This window comes from Sminthopsis crassicaudata, chromosome 1 (assembly GCF_048593235.1).
Source record: "Sminthopsis crassicaudata isolate SCR6 chromosome 1, ASM4859323v1, whole genome shotgun sequence".
Lineage (NCBI taxonomy): Eukaryota > Metazoa > Chordata > Mammalia > Dasyuromorphia > Dasyuridae > Sminthopsis > Sminthopsis crassicaudata.
The window spans coordinates 77,212,344-77,239,477 of record NC_133617.1 but is presented as its reverse complement, the minus strand read 5'-3'; the positions used below and the strand labels follow the sequence as shown (position 1 = coordinate 77,239,477).

Genomic DNA, 27,134 nt, shown 5'->3' with positions numbered 1-27,134 from the left:
TGTCATTGGTTCTCTTCAAGAAATAAGGATGACTCCTGTCCAGGAGACCAGGGACCTATATTTAAGCCATGGGCTGTTTTGTAATTTTTTTTAACTCTATTTTTCCCATTTTACTAATGACAAACAGATAACATAGAACTGAGAGCGTTAGCCAATCTGTTTGACACTTAAAGTCAGGATCCAAAAAATACTGTGATTGATTGAAGGATTACGTTAGGAAAAATGTCAAGTTTTACACTTAAGTCCAGAAAAATAACTCATTTTAAAGATGCAGAACTAAGGCAAACAGAATTAAGTGACTTGCCCAGAGCTACATAGTTATTAAGTGTCTGAAACTGGATTTGAATTTATAAAAACGAATCTTTCTGATTATAAGTTCTTTGCTTAATCCATTGTACTATCTAGTTGCTCCCATTAATTGATGGGTATACCTTCAGTTTATAATTTTTGCTACCCCAAAAAAGAGCCTCTATATAAATATTTTTCTACTTTCTTAGAGTTTATTTTGCTTAGGACTAATCCTTCCCTTAATTTATCCTCCCAGTAATCTCCTTCCTTTCTCCCTTTTTCTTTTCCCCTCTTTTTTTCCTTGTAAAGCGAAATATATTTCTGTACCTTACTTTGTGTGTTATAAGTCTTTTCCCTTCCTTTGACCAGTTCAGATTTACTATCAGCAGATTCAATAGTCATCCACCTTCCTAGTTGTTTGCATAAACTGCTATTAGTATAACCTTTTTCCTAGCCTTTTTTTCCTTCATTCCTCCTTTTCTCCTTCTAGTGTATTGCTCTTTTCCTTTCTCTCTGCTAACATCATCAAGACATAATAGAACCACTTTCAGGTCTAATTATAATTAGACTCTGGGGTACTTGATGATGATAGAATTCAGAGGAAGTACACATATCATTTCCTCATATTCAAATATAACCAGTTTAACCTTGTGTAGTCTTTTATGATTGTTCACTCGTTTGCCTTTTATGTTTCTCTTAATTTATATGTGTTTAAACTACACCATTTCTATAAAATTTTGGTCTTTTCATCAGAAAAACTTGGAAATCCTCTATTTCATTAAAAATCTTTTTTTTTCTTCCCATAGGATTACATTCAGTTTTTCTGGGAAATTTATTCTTTTTCTCCTCACATATATTTTCTACATTTATTATACTGCACAAGAAATATCATATCAAAAAGGGGGGGGAATGAGAAAGAAAATAAAAAACAAGCAAACAAAAAAGATGAAAATACTATATTTTGATTCACATTCAGGTCCTGCAGTCCTTTCTGGATGCAGATGGTCCTCTCCATCACAAGTTTATTGGAATTGGCCTAAACCGCTTCATTGCTGAAGAGAGCCGCATCCATCAGAATGATCATCACATAATCTTGTTGCCGTGTACAATGTTCTCTTAGTTCTACTCACTTCAGTTAGCATGATTTCATATAAGTCTTTCCAGGTCTCTCTGAAATCATCCTGCTAATCATTTCTTATAGAGCAATAATATTATATAACATTCTTATACCATAACTTATTCAGCCATTCCTCAACTGATGGACCTCCATTCAGTTTCCAGTTTCGTGCCACTACAAAAAGGGCTACTATAAACATTTTTGCACATGTAGGCCCTTTTCCCTTTTTTATGATATCTTTAGGATATAAGCCCAATAGAAACACTTCTGGATCAAACAGTTTGCAGTTTGATAGCTCTTTGGGCATAATTCCAAATTGCTCTCCAAAATGATTGAAACAGTTCACAACTCCAACAATGTATTAGTGTCCCCAGTTTTCCCACAACCCCTCCAATATTTATTATTATCTTTCCCTGTCATCTTAGCCAATCTGAGAGGTGTAGTGGTACTTCAGAGTTGTCTTAATTTGCATTTCTCTGATCAATAGTGATTTAGAGCATTAATTTATTCATCTGAAAATTGTCTGTTCAAATCTTTTGACCATTTATTAATTAGAGAATGGCTTGTATTCTTATAAATTAAGTCAGTTCTATATATATTTTAGAAATGAAGTCTTTATCAGAACCTTGGGTGTTAAAAACAATTTTCTCTTCTGCTTCCCTTCTAATCTGTGCATTGGTTTTGTTTGTACAAACTTTTTAATTTAATACAATCAAAATTATCCATTTTGCATTTCATAATGTACTCTAGATCTTCTTTGGCTACAAATTCTTTCTCCACAGATCTGACAGGTAGACTATCCTATGTTCTTAGAATTTGTTTATAATATCATTCTTTATATCCAAATCATGAACCCATTTCGACCTTTTCTTGGTATAGGGTGTTAGGTATTGCCTATGAAACTATGTCTAATTTCTGCCATGCAATTTTCCAATTTTCTCAGCAATTTTTGTCAAATAGTGAGTCTATTGTGTCTTGTGAACTTAACCTATTCCACTGATTGACTATTTTTTAGTCAATACCAAATGGTTTTGATTAGGTTTGGTATAGCTAAAACCACCTTCATTTGCATTTTTTTTTCATTAATTCCCTTGAAATTCTTGACCTTTTGTTCTTCCAGATGAATTTTGTTGTTATTTTTTCTAGGTCTGTAAAATAATTTCTTTGGAGTTTGATTGACATGGCACTGAATAAGTAGATTAATATCATCTAGAATTATTTTAAATGGAATTTCTCTTTCCTGCTAGACTTTTCTGGTAACATATAGAAATGCTGATGATTTTTGTGGATTTATTTTGTATCTTGCAACTTTGATATAGCTGTTAATTTTTCAGTTGATTCTCTAAGTATACCATCATATCATCTACAAAGAGTGATAATTTTCCTCATTATCACATTTTCTACTGTACCATCTATCTCTAATCCCTTGGATACTTTTCTTTTGATAGTAAACTATATAACATTATAGAAAGTGTGCACTAAATTTTAATTCCAGTTCTATTATTTTCTTCTTGTGTAACCTTGACAAGTCATTTAAGCTCTTTAGGCCTCAGTTGTCTTACCTGAAAAAATAAAATATTCTGAGTAGATCCTCTCTAAGGCTTTTAGATCTTTTAAGTTCACAACACAATACATCAAGCCCTAATTTGTAGTACTGGTCAATTTCTAAAGTATAATAGTTTACATCAGAAATTTAACAATAGGCCCAAACATGTTAGAGCTATCTCCAGCATCACACCTGCTGGGTAGGTTCTACACACCTCCTGTATAGGTTCTACACACTTCCTGTATTGAAGATCATTTAATAATCATCTTCTGTTAGTTTTCTTTTTATAATCAAAAGGCACTTTCCTGTGGTCTTCATTTTGTAAGGAGGGTGATGTGGATAGTTGAAGAAACAATCCAGGCAGCATTTTTATTTTTTACATATATCTTAATAATTTTTATTTACCAGATATATGCATGGGTAATTTTACAACATTGACAATTACCAAACCTTTTTTTCTAATTTTTCCCCTCCTTCTCCCTCCCCCAGATGGCAGGTTGATCAATACATGTTAAATATGTTAAAGTATAAATTAAATACAATATATGTATTAATGTCCAAACAGTTGTTTTGCTGTACAAAAAGAATCAGACTTTGAAATAGTGTACAATTAGCCTGTGAAGGAAATAAAAAATGCAGGCGGACAAAAATAGAGGGATTGGGAATTCTATGTAGTGGTTCATAGTTTATCTCCCAGAGTTCTTTTGCCGGGTGTAGCTGGTTCAGTTCATTATTATTCTATTGGAACTGATTTGGTTCATCTCATTGTTGACAATGGCCACATCCATCAGAATTGATCATCATATAGTATTGTTGTTGAAGTATATAACGATCTCCTGGTCTTGCTCATTTCACTCAGCATCAGGCCTTTCTGAAATCATCCTGCTGGTTATTTCTTACAGAACAATAATATTCCATAACATTCATATACCACAATTTATTCAGACATTCTCCAATTGATGGGCATCCATTCAGGTTCCAGTTTCTGGCCACTACAAAAAGGGCTGCCACAAACATTCTTGCACATACAGGTCCCTTTCCCTTCTTTAAGATCTCTTTGGGGATATAAGCCCATTAGTAATACTGCTGGGTGAAAACGTATGCACAGTTTGATAACTTTTTGAGCATAGTTCCCAGGCAGCATTTTTTATATTCTTTGGGAAAGTATCTGAAGGTTAATGTTGTAGAGGCAGAATATTCTGAGGTTATAATGATTCCTATGTATGAATTATTGACCATGAAAAAATTTGTTTCATTGCAAATTCCATTTAGAAATCAAGTAGCTAGGCAGCAGATATGCCGGTAGAATGTCGGTTACTACTCTGATACTAAAAATGTAGTTCCTGAGGTCTCTCTGATGAATCTCAGGTACCTAAAATTGTATAGATAGTTATACTTTTTATTTTCATTCTATAGTGTTCTTTGAGTGGAGAAGCCATAGAGATTATTCAGCATATTCATCTTGGTTATGATTGTTGTGCTTCAGTCCTTTTCAGTTTTGTTCCAACTCTTTGTGACTTCATTTGTTTTTTGCGTATGTATGTTGTTGTGTCCTTTTTTTGGGGGGGGGGGGCAAATATGCTGGAATGGTTTTTAAATTCCTTCTCCAGCTCATTTTACAAATGAGGAAAGTGAGGCAAATAGAATTAAATTACCAGAGTCACACAGCTAGAAGTCACATTTGAAATCAGGAAGGATGAGTTCCTTATTTCATACCTGCCTCTCTGTACTATGGCGCCACCTGGCTTAACTACATTCCCTCAAGTGTAGAAGCTATTTATTATAAAGTGTGTTCACTCAAGACAATGAAAAAACCCTTTATTTTCTGAGAAGTCACCCTATTTAGGTGCCTTATCTTGATGGGAGTTGAACCTAGGATTCTTTTTTTTTTTTTTTTTTTTTTTTTTTGAGTTCTTTGAAATCGATTTTTTTAATTGGCTCTTACATATTAAGTTTTCTTTTAAATTCAGATTTGGTTGATAGAAAGTCCTGAAAATCTGCAAGTTCATTGAATGTCCATTTTTTTTCATTCAATATTATAGATACATTTACTGGATATAATATTTTTTTGACTACAGATGTAGTTCTTTTGATTGTCAGTAGATATGATTCCAGGACTTGGGGTCTTTTTTTGGCTGCTGATAGTCCTGTACAATTCTAATTGTAGGTCCAGCATTGTTTTTTTCTTGTTTCTTGCAAAAAATTTTTTCTTTGATCTAGGATTTTTGCAATTTGCCAATAATATTTCTATGTTTTTCACAAAGGATCTCATTGAGGTGTAATCAATGGTTTTTTTCTATTTCTCCTTTTCTCTCATTGAACCTAGGATTCTTAAGGAGTTCAAGCTCTGGCAAGACCTTAGACTGGATGATTTTGAATATCAGTTTAGTGATAGATACTGTACACCTCAAATATAAACCTAATACTTCCTGAAAGCTAGCTGAGAGAATTTTAAAGCATTGTGCTTGGCACATAAGTAGTATATAAATGTTAGGTATTATTGTTGTTGTTGCTGCTGCTGTTATTATTAATCGCAAGGTGATAATTCTTTTAGACTATAAAACTTGTGGAAAACCATCTACGAAGGTATGGAAGAATTACATTGATGGAAGGGTGTTGGGATTACTAGGTGAGAACTGAGGTTGTCTGGATGGTGACAAGGTGAGAATTCAGGTTTTCTGGACAATTACAAGGTGAGAACTCAGGTTGACTTGATAGAGGGGGCAAGCTCATTGGCTGGGGTGGTTCTTCCCAGAAGCCCTTGCATTATCCCACGCCCATTCTCTGGGAGAATAAAAGAGAGGACTCTCAGAGAAAGAAGAAGACTCTCTGCATTACATCAGGCCTGACGGGGCTCTCTGCAGGAAGGGAAGTCACTTCTAAGGACAAGAGTTAACAGCAACTGCCTGGAGACAACGGTTCACTACAGGAAGAAGAATCTGTCTTAAAGATTTGAGTAGACACAGCAGATCTCTTCCCAGAGAGCGATCCGGCAGCTTCTAGAGACGACAGCTCGCTATAATTGGCGCCCAACGTGGGGCAAGGACTTTTGCTTATCCTGACAAGAGGAGCTAGACCAGACCCTCGCAATTTGGCACCCGAACAGGGACAGACACGGTCCTGATTCCAGTGGAAAAGCTTCCGATCTAGATCTCAGTCTCTCTGACCCAGAACCGTGAGTAACGAGGAAACGTTGTTAAAGATTAAGTGAGCGTGCTAATAGATAAATAAGGAACTTAACTTGTTAAGGGCTAAACCAGGAATCTCTTATAGCTGAAATGGGGCAAACACCTTCTGTTCAAGGAAAATGTTTAGAGAGCATCATCAAGGTTATGAAAAGCCAAGGATTGATTATAATTTTAGAGGAGATTACTGAACTTTTAAGAACTGTGAAGGTTATATGTCCTTCTTTTTCTCTGGAAGAAGAATTGGATCCAGATGAATGGGAATTAGTAGGAAAGCAATTAGGTGAACACTACAATTCCAGGCCAAACTCAATTTCCAAAGATACAATTCATATATACAATGTAATCCAATTGGCTTTAAACAATGTTACTCTAAAGGAAGAGATGAAGGAGCAAAATGGGGAAGTGTCAACTAAACTAGGTGAAAAGGATGAATCAGATAACAATGAAGTTAAGTACAATTCTGAGCAACAGCAACAGGAGCACCTCCCATCTCCTCCCTCAATTAACCCTTCAGGGGTGGAGCAAGGAGGAGGAGGGGAAGAGGCAGAAACACAAACAGAATTGCCAGTGAAGCAGCCTAAGCCTATGACAAGATTAGAAAAAGCATTGGTTAAAGCTAAGAGAGAAGGACAGGATATAAGTGATTTTATACATGCATATCCTGTGATTGAAAATACTGACTCTGTAGGTCAAAAAAGGAGAAGATATGCACCTTTAGATTTGAATAAAATTAAGGATTTGAAAAAAGGTTGTACCCTTTATGGGGCTACATCAGCTTATGTTAAAATGTTACTAGATGGTTTGTCTTATGAAGTCCTAACCCCAAATGATTGGAAATCCATAGCAAGGACATGTCTGGAACCTGGAGAAAATTTATTATGGCTTGCGGAATTTCATGAATTATGTAAAATTCAAGTCAGATGCAATTTGGAAATAGGAGTTAACACACAATTCACTTTTGAGCACTTAGCTGGTGAAGGTCAGTATGGAGAGAATTCGGAACAGATTCATTATACCATGACAATATATGAGCAAATTGCTAAGGCTGCAATAAAAGCTTGGGGTGTCCTTCCTGGACAGAAAGATCGTGGAGAGGCTTTCACTAAAATACAGCAAGGTCCCAATGAACCTTTTGCAGATTTTGTGGGACGTTTGCAAACTGCTGTCAAAAGAACTATTGGAGAAAATTCAGCTACAGAAATAATGACCAGACATCTGGCTAAGGAAAATGCCAACGAGATTTGCAAAAGAATTATATGGGGATTAGACAAAGATGCTCCTTTAGAGGAGATCATAAGACGTTGTGCTACAGTGGGAACAAATGCTTTTTACACCCGGACAATGATGAATGTGGAAAGACAGGGTCCTTCCTGGCAAGGGCCTTCTAGAGAAACTCGGCGATGTTTTCAATGTGGAAAAATTGGGCATCTAAGAGCTCAGTGTAGGTATGGAGATACAGTGAGAAGACAGGGTGAAAGAAGACTTAAAACCCCATGTCCAAAATGCAACAGAGGACTCCATTGGACATCAGAGTGTAGAATAATTCAGGGAAATGGGATGAGGGCCCCAGGTCCAGGGCCCCAGGCAAAAAAGACTTGGGGCATGATGGCAGCTGATGTTACACCCAAAGAACCTTTAGAAGGCCAGGACTCTGATTTAATCAATCAGCAGAGAAGCAATCACATGGCAGAAAGGGATTACCTGATAAGTCAGTCAAAAGGCAATCAGATTGCAAAAATGGATTACACTTGGGGAGAATACAGGCCTTTTAAACCAACAGGGCTGTGCCCAGTGCAAACAATTCCAATGTAATTGTCAGATGATGAGAAGAGATTTAGAAAGTGGTAAATAGAAGGAAATTAGATAGGTTAACTGCCTGGGAGAGAGGGTTTGCTTGTATTTCTTCAGCAGGAGAAGGAATCAGATGGGTGCCAATGAGTCATATTCGCCTTGTCCATCAGAGAGAGACAGAAAAAGAGAAAGACCTCAAAACAAAGGAGAAGATCTAAGAAACATCTGACACTGAAAGAGCATGGATAATAAGAAGACTGTTAAAGAACTTAAAAACCAGCAGGAATCATTGGACTTCCTCACACAAGATGAGAATAATGGACAATGGACTTATGGACATTTATAAATTTTCAATTTATGATTATTTGATTATGTTATATACTTCTAGCATGCGTTATGTTACTATGTTACTATATGCTTATGTAATTTATGTAATTATCTGTAATACTTCCCATATTGATGGATTTATTTTTCAAGGTCATGACTGTCCTATGTTCTAAATCAAAAGAAAGGGGGAGATGTTGGGATTACTAGGTGAGAACTGAGGTTGTCTGGATGGTGACAAGGTGAGAATTCAGGTTTTCTGGACAATTACAAGGTGAGAACTCAGGTTGACTTGATAGAGGGGGCAAGCTCATTGGCTGGGGTGGTTCTTCCCAGAAGCCCTTGCATTATCCCACGCCCATTCTCTGGGAGAATAAAAGAGAGGACTCTCAGAGAAAGAAGAAGACTCTCTGCATTACATCAGGCCTGACGGGGCTCTCTGCAGGAAGGGAAGTCACTTCTAAGGACAAGAGTTAACAGCAACTGCCTGGAGACAACGGTTCACTACAGGAAGAAGAATCTGTCTTAAAGATTTGAGTAGACACAGCAGATCTCTTCCCAGAGAGCGATCTGGCAGCTTCTAGAGACGACAGCTCGCTATAGAAGGGGGGTACCCACAGAAATAACACCATTAATCATTCAAGTATTTTGGATAGGAAGCTATCCCTCTCATTGACTTTTCACTCACTTTAGCAAATATTTATTAAGCACTTCATTGATGCCCCAATGTACTTAAGGCTAAGAGGAATAGGAAAATGCAAAAGGATAATTGTAATGTAATTACACTCACTTAGTAAGAACCTAACAGATAATGAGCAGTGGAAGGTCCTGAGCAGTGCAGTGAATAAAGTACTAGGCCTGGAGTCAGAAAGACTCTTCTTCCTATCATCAAATCTAGCCTCAGACACTTATTAGCTGGATGACTCTAAGCATGTCACTTAATCCTGTTTGCCTCAGTTTCTTTATCTGTAAAATGAGCTGGAGAAAGAAATGGCAAATCAGTCTTAAGTATTTTTGCCAAGAAGACCCCAAATGAGGTCATGGAGAGTCAGATATGACTAAACAACAACAAATAATTGCTTTGATCTCTTAGAATAAAAATGATCACAATCTCCCATTGTCTCCTCCATCCTATCACCTGCCTTAAAATCTTTCTATTTCTAGTCATTTTTAATTCAGGATCTTGAGTAGGAGCAATCATTTTTTTCTTGCTACTTAACAGCCTAAAAAGAAACCTTTATGTTGTGCCTCACATAGCCTATTCCTGGGCTGATATAGAACTGATTCATGTCCAATTCTGTCCTTGAAATGAGGAGAAAGAGATATTAGTAAAGTTCTAGCACAGATGTAAACCAGAAATTAAAGTCATTCAGCAAGTGTTCATTAAATACTAGGCTCTGTGCTAAGTGTTGGGGTTACAAAGAAAGAGAAAAAACAGTCTCTGTCTTTTTTTTTTTTTTTTTTTTTTTTTTTTTTTTGGCTGAGACAATTGGGGTTAAGTGACTTGTCCAGGGTCACATAGCTAAGGTGTGTCTTAAGTGTCCTAGATCACATTTGAACTCAGGTCCTCTTGACTTCAGGACTGATGATCTATCCACTGCGCCACCTAGCTGCCCCAATATATAAAAAATTAGAGTAGATAGAGAAGGTACTTTCAGGGAAAAAGGATAAGGGAAGAAAAAAAAAAACCAAAACAAATCTAGGCCTTCTTTTACACGAGAGTCCTTCAAATACTCAGGTCCTGTCCTCACTGAATTCATAGTCTAAACAGGGAGTTTAAGTAATCCATGGAATGCTATCAGAGAATAGCAAAGAAATAAGGGGGCAGATCATTTTAAAATCAACAATACAAATAACCCCTACCATATTGTTGGAAATATTTCCAACCAATAGGACATCAAGACTTGAACCCCTTATATCTTAATTAAGGAATCTTCAGGAATCCCTTCCGAATCTGCTCTTCCATAATTCTGAGGCATTAGAATTACCACTTTTGGTTATGGTGCATGTGAAACAAAATGTAAAGATCACAGGACTACAGATTAAGAATGTTCTGGAATGTGGGGCAGCTAGGTGGTGCAGTGGATAGAGCACCAGCCTTGAATTCAGGAGGACCGGAGTTCAAATCTGGTCTCAGACACTTAACACTTCCTGAGCAAGTCACTTAACCCCAGCCTCAAAAAAAAAAAAAAAAAGAAGAAGAAGAAGAATGTTCTGGAATGGACCATTATGTAGTCCAGTTCCTCATTTTACAGAAGAGGCTTAGAGAGAATAAGTACTTCTTAAGTTGGTCTCTTTCACAGATGCAAGATAAAATGAAGATCAGAATGCCCCCTTCCCCTTATTTTCTTCTTGTTGAACCCCTGATCTAAGTAGCTACAGGTTTAAATGTCCTATACCTTTATCCTGGAACTACCAACTTCTGCAGAACTCCTGCTTCTTAGGCAGCTGAGACTATCATTGTCAGATTCTACAAGTCACCTGCTCTCCAAGGCAAAAAAATCATTTTTTTCCTGTCCATGGTTCAAAAGAGAATTGTGGTGACATTTCAGCTAGAAAGCAAGCTAGAATAGGCATTTAGTTCAAAGAAAGGAAAACCACTTGTGTTCATTTCCCTTTTATAGCTTTTGACATGGACTGTGTCACATTTGAAGCTGATGGTATTGAAATGAATTTGCTCTTTAAAATTCCACCAGAAGCATAAGATTTAGATCTGAAAGATCTGAAAGAATCATGAGTGAGCCCATATCCATTTTCTTTCATTTTACATAGGAAGAAACAGAGCCCTAGAAAAGCAAAAGGATTTGCCCAAAATCAAACAAAGATGAACTGAAATTTGAATCAACCAGATCCTCAGACTCCAAAATGAACCACTGTATTTAACTCCTACTTTCTCATAATGTATTTCCTAGAAAGAAGCATCTCTGAGGTGACCTATAGTTTAGAAACCAAGATCTAATGCCAGTAGAGACTAAAGAATCAAAGTGAACTGGTTCCTTCTTATTCAAATATGTATTGAACTAGATAACCTTCAGTTCTTCTTGTTCTGAGGTTCTTTGTGTCTATGTTATTACCTATGTGTCAACACTTAATTAGAACTAATATTTAAGTGATCTTAAAGCATTATACAAATAGAAATTATTACTTTGAATCTTAGAGAACAATTGTACTAATTAGATCAATCAGTGCAGATCGTAATCCCTTTTGTCCTTTCTTTTCTTCTTGTGGCAATTGTTTATTACCATAAATCCTCTAAAGAGTCTTTAACCAACATTTTAGAGGTCCTCCCTTTGGTTCTTTTAATAGCACAGGGGAGGTATCAATGCAACATAACATTTATCCCTCTGCATCCTTCACCTTTACTCAGTGACTGGCCCACCTTATTTTCTGTTCTTACAAATCCTTGATGATTTCCCTTATGCCAGTCAGTCAGATAGAATGTATTAGTGCATAATGTATACCAACATTGCTGAATTCTGGGAGTACAAAGAAAGCCCTCCCTTCTAAAAAGTTCAGTCCTTCTCAAGGAGCTCAGTCAAATGGGAGAAACAACAGGAAAACAACTTTGTGCAAACAAAGTATAGACAAGATAAATTATGTTAGTTTCTATGATAAGGTACTAAGATTTAAGTGAACTTCCTTTAGAAGGTAGGTCATTAGCTGAGATTTGAAGGAAGGCAAGAGGCAAAGATGAGAAGGGAAAACATTCCAAGCAGTCCAGAGGGCCAACCCGGGAAAACAGCCAAAATCAGGAGAAAGACTGTTGTCTGCAAAAAATAATCAGGACGCTGGTATGATTGACCTCTGCCAGCAGTATTATTGTCATAGTTCTTCCATGGCACAGTAGGTCCTTTCCTTTTCATAGAATCTGTCTATGAGACCATCTAATTCAGTGTTTTAATTTTGCAATTAAGGAAATGTGGGCCCAGAGAGTTTATGATTTCCCCAGTATTACCCAGTTAGTAACAGAGACAGGATTTTGGAGCTAGATCCCCTGACTTAGTCTGGGTAAAGTGCTATTACCAGCCATGCTAAATAAAAGGTCTTTCGAGCTCTGTGAAGTTAAAGGGACTTCGGTCAACTCAGGCAAAGGCAGGATTTGCTTTCCTTAGTTACTTGATATTCTGCAGACTGATTTAGGTTTAAAGTGGAACAAAGAAGTTCCTATTTGGAAGCCAATTTTTTCTATTTCAGGTAATGGTCTCTGTCAGGTTTGGTCTTTTTTTCTTTTAAGGAGAAAGTTTCTAATAAAGTTTTGATTCAAAGTTTACATTGTCTGAATGAGAGTATAAAGCTTTTTATCATCCAGAATCTGTCTGGAACTCTCTGTGGTCTGTGATAGGAGTTTATGTAAAAAAGAGCCCAGAATTGATTTCTTAAAGCTGAAACAGAGCATTTTACAAAACTTTTCATCTTGCCCTCTTCTTTCCTTTCGTTATCAATAAGAGATATTTGTAAATCCTGTAGCATAAGACCTAGCACAGAATAGGCTTTGTCCAAATAAGCCCAAGACTGCAATGGAGCAAGGGTCAAACTCAAATAGAAAGGATCTCTGAAAGCCTCTGGGGACTTACCTCCACTCTTCTAGTGTTCTGTCCCCTCTAACTCAAGAGCCAAGACTATTATATCCAAATTTTGCAGTCCTGTCCAGATGTCAGCATCAGAAAAGAGAATATATATGAAGAATAGTAATCACACTGGGGGAAAAGACCTAGACAGGGGGCATCCTGAATGAAAAATAAATGAATGAATGAAGCAAGCATGTGTTAAGTTTTATCACAGGCATGGTACAGAGTCTTGGGGATACAAATATAAAAGTGAGATAACACTTCTTGAGGAGCTATTATTTTAATATGGGCAGACCACACATATAGGAGAATTGTAGCTAGGAAAGGTTGTTTTGATCTGGAAAGTCACAGAGAAGTTGAGCTGAAGTTGACACACCTTTACCAAAAGCAGTAGTAGCATTGATTTCATTATTATTCTAGAGTAAAAAGTGAAAGGAAGTGGAGAAAAAGCATACCTGTTGAGATCAGGAGAATGGTTAGAAGGGACGAGGTAATCTGAGGATAGCATGACCCAGAGCTGGATTACCATTGATAGGCAGCTCAGCTTCTCCAGAGCATAGTCTCTGAAAGTTTGGGTTAGAATATATAGGAACTGTGGGATCAGTGGCAAAATGACCAGGGTAAATCCTGGAACAGAGACTATTCTAGGTGGGCCTTTACTGAGTAATCTTTGCCTGGCACATTTCTCAGAGCACTGTATCTGGACTGTGACATTCTGCCTACTACCATGTATCTGTATATGTGCTTTAGCCTCCCTATCAGGTTTTATATCCTTGAGAATAGCATGTTGCACATAGCAAGCATATAATAAATAGATTTGAATTCCAAGAATAAAATTGGGGGGAAGAAGGGAGGGTGCCTTATTAGTTGTTTACATTTGGTTCCTATTTGTTGCTGTTATTCACAACAAAACACTGGGGCTGCAAAGGACAAATAAATGCTTATCGTGAGTTTAAAGCTTATTTGCCTTTTTGGCTAACTCTGTGTTTCTCTTTTTCTTACCTAGGACCTCATCCTTGCGCTGGAACACAGGGACCAAAGAACGGATGCTCATCAAGGTGACAGATAGGGAGCCAAGCTTCCTTATGCACCAGGGGAATGACTACCCCACAGATAACCAGCCAGGGCCCCGTTCCCGGAGGCCTTCAGGTGGTCAGCAGTCCCCCAATCTACAAACCTTTGCACCAGAGCCTGACAACTCAGTCTTCTTCCCTGAGAGGAAGCCGTCACCTTTCTTGAAGAGGGCCGAGCATGTTGGTAGTTGCTCCCCTCTGCTGGGTCGTGGAGACCGTGACTCATTCTGTTCCCCTCTCCAATCTCAGCACCGAAAGCACTCAAGTGAATCACAGCCATCTTCACCCCGCTATGCCTATGAGCCACCCCTCTATGAGGAGCCTCCCATGGAATATCAAGCCCCCATCTATGATGAGCCCCCCATTGATATGCAGTATGAAGCAAGTGGCAGCTACAAGGCAGGTTCCCCACAAAAATCACCCATTCGAAAACCCCACCCCTTCCTGCAATCACCCAAGCAGACATCCAACTCCCCCTACCAGCAGTTGGTGCTCACCAAACAAAAATGTACTGACCGCTTCATGAGCCTGGAGTATAGCCCTGCAGGCAAAGAATATGTCCGGCAGCTGGTCTACGTGGAACAGTCTGGCTCCAGCCCCAAGCTCAAAGCAGGCTTGCACCACAAGTACTCCCCGAATCCTATTGGGGGCTCCTATTCCCTACAACATAGCCCCTGCCTTATAAGAGATCAGCGCCTAGAAATTAAGTCAGGAGACTACAGCAGCATGGAAGGGTCGGATTTTAGGCATGGGCAACCTATTTCTCAGCTTCCTCATGGGGAGGACTCCATGTCCTGGTCCAGCCAACAGGATACTATGTCTTCAACAGGCTACTCCCCTGGTACTAGAAAGAGAAAAAGCAGGAAGCCTTCTCTTTCACAAGACCCAAACACTTCCTCAACTGATGGCTCAGGGGATCGGGACCTCCTAAGTGAGCAGCTGGGGAGTGAAGACCGACCTTTATCAGGCCCTAGCCGCCCCCAGATGAGTCGTACAGATAGCAAATCAGTGGAGGCAGATATGGTGCGGGGCTTTCCCGAGCCCTTCCTGGCACAAGCACGGCTGGCTTGGGAGGCCCAGCAGGCCCACTACCACATGAAGCAGCGCAGCAGCTGGGACTCCCAGAAAGATGGCTCTGGCTATGAGAGTGACGGAGCCCTGCCCCTCCCCATGCCCGGACCTGTCGTGCGTGCGTTCAGTGAGGACGAGGCTTTGGCACAGCAGGAAAACAAGCACTGGAAAAGAAATACCTTTGAAAAGCTGGGATTCCCACAAATCCTCTTAGAGAAAAGTGTCTCTGTTCAGACCAACCTGGCCTCCCCAGAGCCGTACTTACATCCGTCTCAGGTAATCCTCCCAAGGAGACTAAGGGAGGGGAGGGCGAAAGAGAGTAGGAATAGCAGGCCACCCCACATGGGCCAGCTGCCCGGCCTTCAAGAAGTGTTCTCTACCTTACCCTGGGCTGAGCAAACCCTGGAAGGAGATCCCAGGAGCAATGGTTTGCTATATATTTCCTATTCAGTGTGGCATTGTCATTGCTTAATCATAGTCTGAATTCACCTTGTACTTCCCAAAGCTGTGTCACAGGAGAATAAGTTCTGGCAGGTGCTACCAAATTAGAGTCACCTTAGGAAAGCCCTGGTGATAGATTGACTGTTGTCCAGAAACTAGCCTAAAGTTAGAGACAATCATCACCAGAAAGAAGTGAGGTTACAAGGTGATAAAAAAAAAATTTTTAATTTATTTATTTTTATTTTTTTTAAACCTATCCCTTTATATTTTTTGTTTCTATCACAGCATTTTTTAAAATTAATTTTTATAATTATAACATTTTTTTGACAGTACATATGCATAGGTATTTTTTTTTTTTTACAACATTGTCCCTTGTACTCCCTTCTATTCCGAATTTTTCCCCTCCTTCCCTCTACCCCCTCCCCTAGATGGCAGGCATTCCCATACATATTAAATATCTTATAGTATATCCTAGGTACCATATATATGTGCAGAACCGAATTTTGTTGTTGTTGTTGTTGTTGCAAAGGAAGGATTGTATTCGGAAGGTAAAAATAATCTGGGAAGAAAAACAAACAAAAAAAAAAAATGCTCACAGTTTACACTCATTTCCCAGTGTTCCTTTTCTGGGTGTAGCGAATTCTGTCCATCATTGGTCAATTGGAATTGGATTAGATCTTCTCTATGTTGAAGATATCCACTTCCATCAGAATACATCCTCATACAGTTGAAGTGTATAATGATCTCCTAGTTCTGCTCATTTCACTCAGCATCAGTTGATGTAAGTCTCTCCAAGCCTCTCTGTATTCCTCCTGTTGGTCATTTCTTACAGAACAATAATATTCCATAACATTCATATACCATAATTTACCCAACCATTCTCCAATTGATGGACATCCATTCATTTTCCAGTTTTTAGCCACTACAAAAAGGGCTGCCACAAACATTTTGGCACATACAGGTCCCTTTCCCTTCTTTAGTATTTCCTTGGGATATAAGCCCAGTAGTAGCACTGCTGAGTCAAAGGGTATGCACATTTTGATAGCTTTTTGGGCATAATTCCAGATTGCTCTCCAGAATGGCTGGATTCTTTCACAACTCCACCAACAATGCATTAGTGTCCCAGTTTTCCCACAACCCCTCCAACATTCATCATTATTTGTTCCTGTCATCTTAGCCAATCTGACAGGTGTGTAGTGGTATCTCAAGAGTTTTCTTAATTTGCATTTCTTTGATCAATAGTGATTTGGAACACTCTTTTATATAAGTGGAAATAGTTTTAATTTCATCATCTGAAAATTGTCTGTTCATATCCTTTGACCATTTATCAATTGGAGAATGGCTTGATTTCTTATATATTAAAGTCAATTCTTTGTATATTTTGGAGATGAGGTCTTTATCAGAACCTTTAACTGTAAAAATGTTTTCCCAATTTGTTACTTCCCTTCTAATCTTGTTTGCATTAGTTTTGTTTGTGCAGAAACTTTTTAATTTGGTGTAATCAAAATTTTCTATTTTGTCATCAATAATGGTCTCTAGTTCTCCCTTGGACACAAACTCCTTACCTCCTCTGAGAGGTAAACCATCCTATGTTCCTCTAATTTATTTATGATTTCGTTCTTTATGCCTAAATCTTGGACCCATTTTGATCTTATCTTAGTATGTGGTGTTAAATGTGGGTCCATGCCTAGTTTCTGCCATACTAATTTCCAGTTTTCCCAGCAGTTTTTGTCAAATAATGAATTCTTATCCCAAAATTTGGGATCTTTGGGTTTGTCAAACACTAGATTGCTATTTTTATTCACTATCTTGCCCTGTGAACCTAACCTATTCCACTGATCAACTAGTCTATTTCTTAGCCAATACCAAATGGTTTTGGTGATTGTTGCTTTATAATATAGTTCTAGATCAGGTACCGATAGACCACCTTAATTTAATTTTTTTTTCCTTACTTCCCTTGAAATTCTCGACCATTTGTTGTTCCATATGAATTCTGTTGTTATTTTTTCTAGGTCATTAAAATAGTTTCTTGGGAGCCTGATTGGTATAGCACTAAATAAATAGATTAGTTTAGGGAGTATTGTCATCTTAATTATATTCGCTCGACCTATCCAAGAGCACTCAATGTCTTTCCAATTATTTAAATCTGACTTTATTTTTGTGGCAATTGTTTTGTAATTTTGCTCATATAATTCCTGACTTTCCTTTGGTAGATATATTCCCAAATATTTTATACTATCGACAGTTATTTTGAATGGAATTTCTCTTTGTATCTCTTGCTGTTGGATTGTGTTGGTAATGTATAAAAGTGCTGAGGATTTATGTGGATTTATTTTGTATCCTACAACTTTGCTAAAGTTCTGAATTATTTCTAATAGCTTTTTAGCAGAGTCTTTGGGGTTCTCTAAGTATACCATCATGTCATCTGCAAAGAGTGATGGTTTTATTTACTCATTTCCTACTCTAATTCCTTGAATCTCTTTCTTGGCTCTTATTGCCGAGGCTAGCGTTTCTAGTACTATATTGAATAGTAATGGTGATAGTGGGCAACCTTCTTGGTGATAAATTTTTTAAAATCCACAGTATTTAACAATAACTGTCTCATGGCTCAAAGAGACACTATAACCACAGGCTCTTGGAGTCATACACGAGGTTCTGTTGTCTGTTAGCCTTCCAGGGTCAGGAAAGAATAGTCAGAAACCAGACCCCATCCCCACAAAAAGGTTTAGCATCCACACCGTGACATTGGCCATGGTGGATACTCATGGTGAAGTAGAAAGAACACTGTACTTGATGTCCAAGCACCTCACTTTGAATATTGACAGTCTGCTAAGAACAATTTAAGTGATTTTAGTTGTCACATCAGTTTAATAGGCTCAGCTTCTTCATCTCTTAGGTCCTTTTGAGCTCAAATTGATGATCTTTACATCTGGTAATGCCACATAGAAAGGCAGCAGTGCTGAAAATGATGTCATAACCCAGTAGTATCTGAGAAAAGTTTAGGGGCTTTAGAAACAAACACAAAACAAAAGGTAAAGAGCCTTTCAGAGCCTAGAAGTGAGAACTAGAGTGCTACTTATAGGCAGTAAGGCCAGTAAATGAATCTGGATGGTTTAGGGAGTTGGGAAGTTAAGCTCAGGACAAACCCTGAGTTTTTACTTGTTAAATTGAATTTCAGCTTTAGGCTAAGATATGTAGGCTGTGAGTAGTACCAGATTAAGCATACTATAAGGCTTCAGCTGAGACCCTGGTGGTTCACAGAAATAGTCTTTAAACCATACCCTTTCCCCTAGTTTTCCACAATCCATAGATTTTTTTTAAACTTAGAAATTCTAAAAAGTTGGATCTCAGAGCTTTAAAAAGAAAAAAGATTTTGAACATGAGTTTCTGGTTACATGGGGTCTCTTTTCTCATGTCATAGCCAAGCATATAGCAAGGGATACTCTTTCTTCATGACTATATGTATCCCTTCACGGCATAATCCTGTCATAGGTACCAGAAGTATAGGAGGAAGAGTACCATAGGGAAATATTGTCTTCATAATAGAGGAAGAAAGAAATAAATTTGAACTGAGTAGTACTGGTTTTTGAATACCTTCATTTGTGACCCTGAGCTTTGGTGAATGAAAGTTCTGAAGTACCTCACAGCAAATTTTTAGATAAAATTGAATACAAACTGTAGTGGCACAATAGAGGGAAAGCACTGAGTGCCTTTGAAGCAGAAAACCGCCCCCTAACACTTCTCAGGTGTGTGTCTCTAATCAACTTATGTAACTTCTGAACCTGTTTCATCTTGGAAGGAGGTCTCCCAAGGAAATATACTTGGCTGAGTCTGAATTTGAACTCAGGAAGAGGAGTCTTCCTGACGCCAGGCCCAGTACTCTGTCCATGGCACCACCTAGCTGCCCTAGAATGAACTGATTCAGCTCCACACTGTGTAGCTGACTGAATGTGGAGAAAGTCATTAAAATCTCGAGGGGGATCCACTTAAAATTTGTGATAGTATATTCTCCCTGCACTATATCAGTAGAGGGCTTCACCTCTATACTAGACAATATCAAGGCCATTTTATAATAGCTCCTACTTCTCATCTTAGTAGCCCTTGATATCATTTCCCAGGATTTTCTCCTTCACTCCAGTCTTTGATGAAGAGGTGGCCCTCTCACTGAGGTCATCTCCTCGAGGTGTATTCATTTTCCCATCCCCTCACATCTCCTCCATCATATTAGGATTACAGCATAGGGGGTCCAGGAAATGAAGGAAACTGCCAGCATAGGGAATACTACAATGGTATCGAATAAGTACAAGAAACATAAATCCTCTGAATTTGACTGCAGTTTAGTGTACATGAGAGAGGAATAGAATGACATTAATACTGAAAACATAAAGAAGTACCAGATTTTGAAGACTCGTCAGTGTTGGGCAAGAGTTTCTGGACTTTATTGATAGAGGAACCCACAAAAGTAAAACAGTTTAAAGTGATTTGTATTAAAAATGAAGTTTCTTGAGGAGCAGATCAGGCTGGAAGCAGGAAGCAAGCAGCTTAAATGACAGGTTGAGATTTTAGCTCAGCTGAAGGTTTTCTCCTCAGCTTCCCCTGAGTCATTTGTTGGTTAGGCAGCCCGATTCAGTAGAAAAGGTGCTGAACTTGGAGTCAGGAGCTTTGCATTTAGATCTTACCTCTATAGTTAACTGACACTGAGGCAATTCCTGTCATCTTGATTTTTTTTTTTTTGAGACAGTTGGGGTTAAGTGACTTGCCCAGGGTCACACAGCTAGGAATTAAGTGTCTGAGATCAGGTTTGAGCTCAGGTCCTCCTGACTTCAGGGCTGGTGCTCCATCCACTGCACCACCTAGTTACCCCTCGTGTTGATATTCTACAAGAGCTCTCATTTGAGTCAGAGAAATTGAGTTCAAGTCATCCAGCAACTCAGGATAGCTAGAGGAAAGACACAGAGTCAGGTGGAGTGTCTTATGTGAGAGATTTACTTTTCCTAACCTCTGTCTTCCTCATTTTACTCCAACTGTAAAATGGGGATAATGATAGTGATGAGAGTTAGGAAAGGGGGAACTCCTTTTGGCGCAAGGATAGTCTAGTGATGGTGCAGAGTCTCCTGTAAAGGAATTTACAGGCCCGAAAACCTAGATTGATTTAAAAAAAAAAGGTTTATTTGGGGTTTGGAAGTAAGGGTAAAGGTAGAAAGACTCCAAGGCCAGAGGTGGTCGCCAGGCGGAAAGAAACCCTTACGTGGCTGGAAGGATACCATGTTTGGGGGGGGCTCCTGCAAAGAGTGGACTTGAAGAGTTTCCCTTTTTATAATCTTAAAAGTGGGTGGAGTCCCGGGCTCCTGGCTGGTTTAGGCCAGGGTTAGCATTGAATAGAATTCGATGGGTTTTTTAGATAAGGAAGAAGTTGTTTGTGGGGGTTGGGGAAACCTGAGCAGATAGTGGGGGGCTAGGAAAGCCCAAGCCAGCTCAGATCCAGTGGGGGCTGGGAAAGCCTGGATATCATTGGAATTCAAAAGGGTGCTTTTTGACCAGGATTTGTGAATCAAAAGATCCTAACTTTTTCAGCCATGGGGGGGAGGGGAGGGGTTGGAAATAAGAAAGGAATCTTAAAGGGACCTCAACCCCCATCAATAGCACCAACCTCCCACAATTGTGGTGCAGGTCAAATAAGGCATTTATAAAGCACTTAGTATAGTACCTGCTATTTAGGAAGTACTTATTTCCTTCCTTCTTTCCTAAGGTCCTCAGAGGAAAGCCCTCCTTCACAAGGAAACAGAAAGCTATTTCTTTAACATGAAGAGTTAGATTGCCTGTTTATGGCAAAGAGACCAACTTCATTTTTTCAGACATGAGCTGAAAAAGTAGAAGACTGGTCTCAGCCACTTGTTCAGCTATAGACCAGACCTGCCCTCTGAGTCATTTAACCTTTTAGCACTGAATTTCTACCCCTACGGTCTCCTCTGACCTTTTTTTTTTTTTTTTTTTAGCTATTTAGCTTTTGTATTCAAGCCCTTTAGATGAAAGGCAAAGCTTTGTACCAGCAATGGCCAGAAGCCATCACTGCTACCACTCTGCTTTAGGAAATTGTGAGTCTTCTGAGGGAACCAGATGAATCTATCAAGTTCTTCTTCTCTTGGCCTAAGCCCAGTTCAGAAGGATGAGCCTTTCTTGCCTCCTGCCCATATGTGTTCACTTTCCCCACAGCTTCCTAGCAGGAGTTTCCTAACAGGAATCTTTCCTAAGTATTCAGGAATACCTAAGAATTCAGTATTCAGTATAAAGGCAGGGGTATATGTTTTCCCCCCAAGTTATTTGTCTTCTCCTAGCATGAAATACAGCCTACTTTCTCTTATTTTCCAGCCTGGCTAGACTGCTCTCTAATGTGTCTTGTGTTTCCCATATCAGAGCCTTTGCTCACACTGTTCTTTATGTCCTTCCTCCTCTTTGTAGAATGCCTAAACGACCTTGAAGAGAGACTGAAATGCTTCCTCTTCCACAAAGACTTCCCCAGTACTCTCATTTATAACAGCTTTCCCCTTCAGATGTTGCAAAGCATCTTTTTCATCTATCTGATGTAGTTATGTAATATTCAGCATTATATCTATCTGTAGTCTTGTCTTTTCTCTACCCCTTCTCTTCAGGCATGGATAGTCTTATCTAAACTTTGTGTCTTCTTTATGCAATGTGGGTGCTTAATAAGTCTTTATTGAATGAATCTGTAAATCTTAATCTGGTCTCTAAGGTAGCATAGTGGAAGAGCAATCACCAGTTACTCTGAATTTCAGCATATTCCTTTATAAAATTAGAAAGTTAGATTAGATTGTTTCTCACATCCCTTCCAACTCTAACTCCTAAAGAGTTGAAATTCTGAATAGATGTGCTTGAATCCACAACTGAGCACTCAAGGCTAATTACCTATTCCATGTGAGACTATGACTTTATTAGCATATGTTTGGATAAATGGCTCTTCTTACCTTTGGTGCTGGCTCTATGTTTGATGTTAAGATAATTATAATAATAATAGGCAAGGATTAGAGGGTGGGGTGAGAGAGACTTCACTTGGGGGCAGGAGGAGGAGGAGAAGGGTGGAGATTCTGGACTCTAGAATAGAGAAGAGATGTTTTGCAAAACTCCTGGCAGTTTGTCCATCTCCACTTCTCCCCCTAAAGACCAAGGCTCTGGCTGATCCTGAGGCCTCTAGAGAGCTAGCTTGAATTTAACAAACATCCCTTCCAAAGATCTATGACCTTTGACCTAAAAGGCCTTAGTTATGTTGGCCTAGTAAGGCTCTTTGGCTAAAATAAAAGCCTTAGCCATTTTGCTGTATGTCAGCCTTCCAAGCATTCCATCTGTCTCTAAGTCAACAAGAAGGATTTAGTTTTGTACTTTTATCCTTCCCTATAGGTACTCCCCTACTTCTCAGCTAGCTGACCTGACAATCAAGGCAGCAAAAAAAAACTGACATATTTTGGTTATTGCTTTATTGATTGAAGTCAAGTCTGGAGGAGCTAGGTGGAGAGTTCCAGTCCAGCAAGAAGCCAGTCTTAGGTTTCAGGAGGCAAGTGTGCTTCTCCAGAATTCCAGAAAGCTTTACAGCATACAGAGTCCTAGGAGAGAAAGCATTTGCCTTTTGCCTACTCAGTGTGGGCTGGGTTGGCCTTACTAGAATAGCACGGTGTTGTAGAAAGTAATAATAGACTAGAAATCAAGAAAATTGAGTTCAAATCATGGCTTAGATACCACTTTGTTATGTGACTTGGTGACCATCCCTTCCAGCTTTGACAGTCTATGATCATAAATATTTGTAGTGAAAAGAGCATTGTATTTAGAGTCAGAAGGACCCAGCTTATTATCCCAGCTCTGACATTTATCAACTACGTGATCTTGATTAAAGCTATTATTTTCACTGAGGCTCCTTTTCTTCATCTATAAAATGATAATGATACTTGTACTATCTAATTTATAAAGATATGGTGAGGAAAAAATGTTCTGTAACCTGCAGTTGTTATATAGTACTGGATCCATGATTTCATTAATCTAAGGAAATCTCAGGTAAGGAAACTCTCTTTACCAATGCAAGTTCAGTACCTTTTCTTCAACTTCCAATCTCAGAGAACTGGCCAGAGCACTGAGGAGACAGGATTACACATGCAATATATGTCAGAGGGACCTAGACCCAGATCTTCTGGCATCAAGGCTATTTCTCTATCTATAGCATTACTTCTTAGGACTCCTTAAGAAACAACTGTAGTTCAGTAGGTATTTTTGAGTAGCTACTATTCGAAAAGGAGATACATAGATTTATGTAGAACTCTTAGATAAGACAGTAGGAAAAAAGTGTTTGAAATTCCAAACACAATGTTTATATGAAGAAATACAAACATCTCCAAGGGAGCTGAGGAAGTGTGGGCCTAAAGTCCTAGACCCAGAAGGGAAACAAACTGACTTGTGATCAAATCTGGAACTTCCTCCTGCCAGATATCACACAGGTTTGAACAGATGAGAACATTTCCAGATAAGGCAGTTCATCCCCCTCATGGTTTTTGTGAATTTTGGTCTGGACTCTCATAGGAAAAGGGGCAGGCATAAGGAAGGAGGTTGGTAGCGAATTATTTCCACATTCTGAGGAGCCTCCTGGAATATGGCCCATGCTGGTAAGGACACTTTGTTCTCTAGATCTGAGAAACACTTCCAGAGGCAAGGCCTATATCAGTGTGAATGCCCTGCATTGTAAAGCCCTCAGGGAATGAGGCTTTCACCAGTATGAACACACTGCATTGTGTGGCCCCCATAGCTTTCTGGCAATTGGGCCTGTGCCATTGTGAACACTCTGCAGCCCTGGGGAGCTTTCTGGGAGTGGACCCCACAAGGATGTAAGGATATGAATGCTCTGTATTGTGAAATCCTGAAGAATCTTCTACAGCATCAGCTAGCTCAGCCTGTGGAAGTAAGGTCCGTACAATATGGATACTCTGCATTTCTGCATTCTCAAGTTGTTATAACTTTTTGTTCAATAGGACCTGCTGCTTCCAAGGTGAGAATTTAGTTTGGGGGAGGTTCAGGGAGAAAAGATGGGTAATTGGTCTCTTTCTATAACCTTGAATTCTAGGCCCAACAGCCGATGTATCTCATAAAAGATGCAGGACATTTCCCTTGCTCTCTGATTTACTGCCTAATGAGAAAGGGTGGAATAAGTTTTTTACAGACTGCCCAGCAGCTTGCCAGGTGGTAGTGCTGACTCAAGAATAGTAGATCTCTTCTTTTTGGAGCATCCTCCTTGCTCTTCTTCAGCTCCCTTTCATTTATTTCCCTTTTGCAATTTCCCTGTTACAGATTGTCCTTAGCCTTTGGATTGCACACTACTCCATATAGAGAACCAAAGCAGTTTCCTGATTTTATGCTGCTTTAGCTTTCAGTGGTTAACATGTCTGGTCTTGACACTGGCCCTCCATATCAGAAGCCAGAAATTGTCCCAGAATCAAGATATCCTTTCTCAATTATATCAACATAAGAAGAATTTGATTAAAAATTAATGCTTTATTGCTCTGAATTAGACATATGTTTGTAAGGTCATTCTCTCCTGGGGGTAAGAAGAGGAACACACAATTTTAAGATATATATGAAGTCTTTGTAGCCTTATTCCCCCCTCCCTCCTTATTTATTCAGATAAAGAACAAAGTCATAGAGAATTATATATAAAGAGAATTTGGAATCTTAACACCTGGATTTGAATCTTAGCTCCATGAAATAAGAGCTGTGTGACACTAGATAAATCACTTTCCCTCTCTAGGCTTCATGTTCCTCATCTATAAAATGAAAGGGTTGAATTAGATCAGAATTTCTTCATTCTATTGAAGCCTTTGGTCTCTTCATTATAATGTTTTTAAATGCTTATAGTAAAATATATAGAATTACAAAGAAAACCAATTCTATTGAAATAACTATATATATATATACATACATATATATATAATATATATTTTTTAAAACACCATGTTCATGGATCTCTGCTTAAGAACTATTGAACTCGATTAACTCTAAAGTTTTAATTGTGCTCTGACTGCTTATTTTCCATGTTATTTGAGAAGAAAACTTTCCTAAAAGGTCTGGATTGCTGGCAAGAGCTGCCTTGTCAAAGTTCTGTCTCCCCTTTTTCCCCTCAAGTTTCATTTTTTCCCCTTGTAGGTGGTACAGAGTATTAGGCTTATGCTTGCCTCTGGCAATCCATTGAATGCCCTGGATTGCCGGTGAGATCTTTGGTCCCTGGACAGCAACTGATAGCAAGAAATGTAAATAGAACTGTCATGTGGAAAGCAGAAAATCCTACACTTGGATGGCAGATGTAGTGTTCATTATAAATGGCCCTACAGTAGGGCCTTGTTTTTAATACCCTTACTTGCTTATATAATAGCATTTATGACCCAAAAATTTAACACTCTCGAAATCAGGAAGGGCTAAAATACAAAGTAGTGACTTTTCATAAGGCACCAGAGAAATATTAAAACAAAATCAAAAACTTACAAGTGTAAAGTATGTTCCATCAACAAATAACCTAGAAAAAAAATGGAAAGAAGAATAAATAACCTAGAAAAAAGGGAAAGAAGAAATAATTTTAGAATAATCAAACTACCTAAAAATTATAATCTCCTCCCACCCAAAAAAAAAAAAAAAAAAGCCTAGATACTACATTCAAGAAATCATAAACAAGAAATGCTCAGATCTATGAGAACTAAAGGTCCAAGAGAAAATACAAACAATCCATTAGTTGCCTTCTGAAAGAAACCTCCAAATCAAGATTCCCAGGAACATCATAACCAAAATCCAAAGCTTCCATGCCCAAGAAAAAATACTGCAAGCAGCCAGAGAGAAAGTTCAAGATTCAAGGAGCCACACTCAGGATCACACAAAACTTGGCAGCTTCCTCCCTACAATATAGGAAAGTTCTGAAAACAATATATTCCAAAAAAACAGAGGCTTATAACTAAAAGTAACCTATCCTACAAAATCAAGTATGATCCTAGTAGGAAAAAAGAGAGGTCTTTAGTAAAATAGGAAACTTTCAAGAATTCATAATGAAAAGAACTGAATAGGAACTTTGAAAAGTAATTAATGATGACAGTCTTATTTGTTCATGACGAGGGAAAAAAATGATCATTATTGTTTTAGTCATAAGGTAAAGTTACATAGAGCCAGAAAGAAACTTTAGAGATCATCTAACCTAACTCCCTCATTTTTTGAAGAAGTAAACAATGAATGGTGGTGGAGCTTGCCTTGGGACATATAGATTGTAAAAAAAGCAAATCGTACATCTTCTGATTCTAAAATAAGGAGGTTATAAGTCATGGGCTGAAAGGCTCAAAACCCCCTAGTGCTCCAAAATGAGTTCAACACACACACACACACACACACACACACACACATACACACACACACACACACACACACACACACACACACACCCCTCCCCATCATCAATAAAAAGGCTACAACTCTTATTAGGTAAAATGTGTGTATGAATGGCTCTGAATCAGCTAGTATGTTTCAGGAGTGTAAATGTGTTAGTTTCTTGGGTAATATGCTCTGTTGTATTTGTAGTTATTTATTCAGCCAGTCTCTTTCTTGCCACCACCATTGTGTGCACATGAGAGCTCAATGTAGAGGAGTGGATACAGATGTGACTCCAGAGCAGAGACTCAAGTCCTATGCTTGACACATAAT

General features: G+C 38.6%; 1 protein-coding gene across 3 annotated transcripts in view; it reads left to right on the top strand.

The window, feature by feature from the left end:
- Positions 1–27,134, top strand: part of ARHGAP39 (Rho GTPase activating protein 39) — a 316,607-nt gene that overhangs the window by 236,945 nt on the left and 52,528 nt on the right. For all 3 annotated transcript variants that reach the window (XM_074263619.1, XM_074263602.1, XM_074263610.1), the window contains exon 6: positions 13,829–15,242. In XM_074263619.1, the coding sequence (XP_074119720.1) occupies positions 13,829–15,242 (1,414 nt within the window). The remainder of the gene's footprint in view (positions 1–13,828; positions 15,243–27,134) is intronic.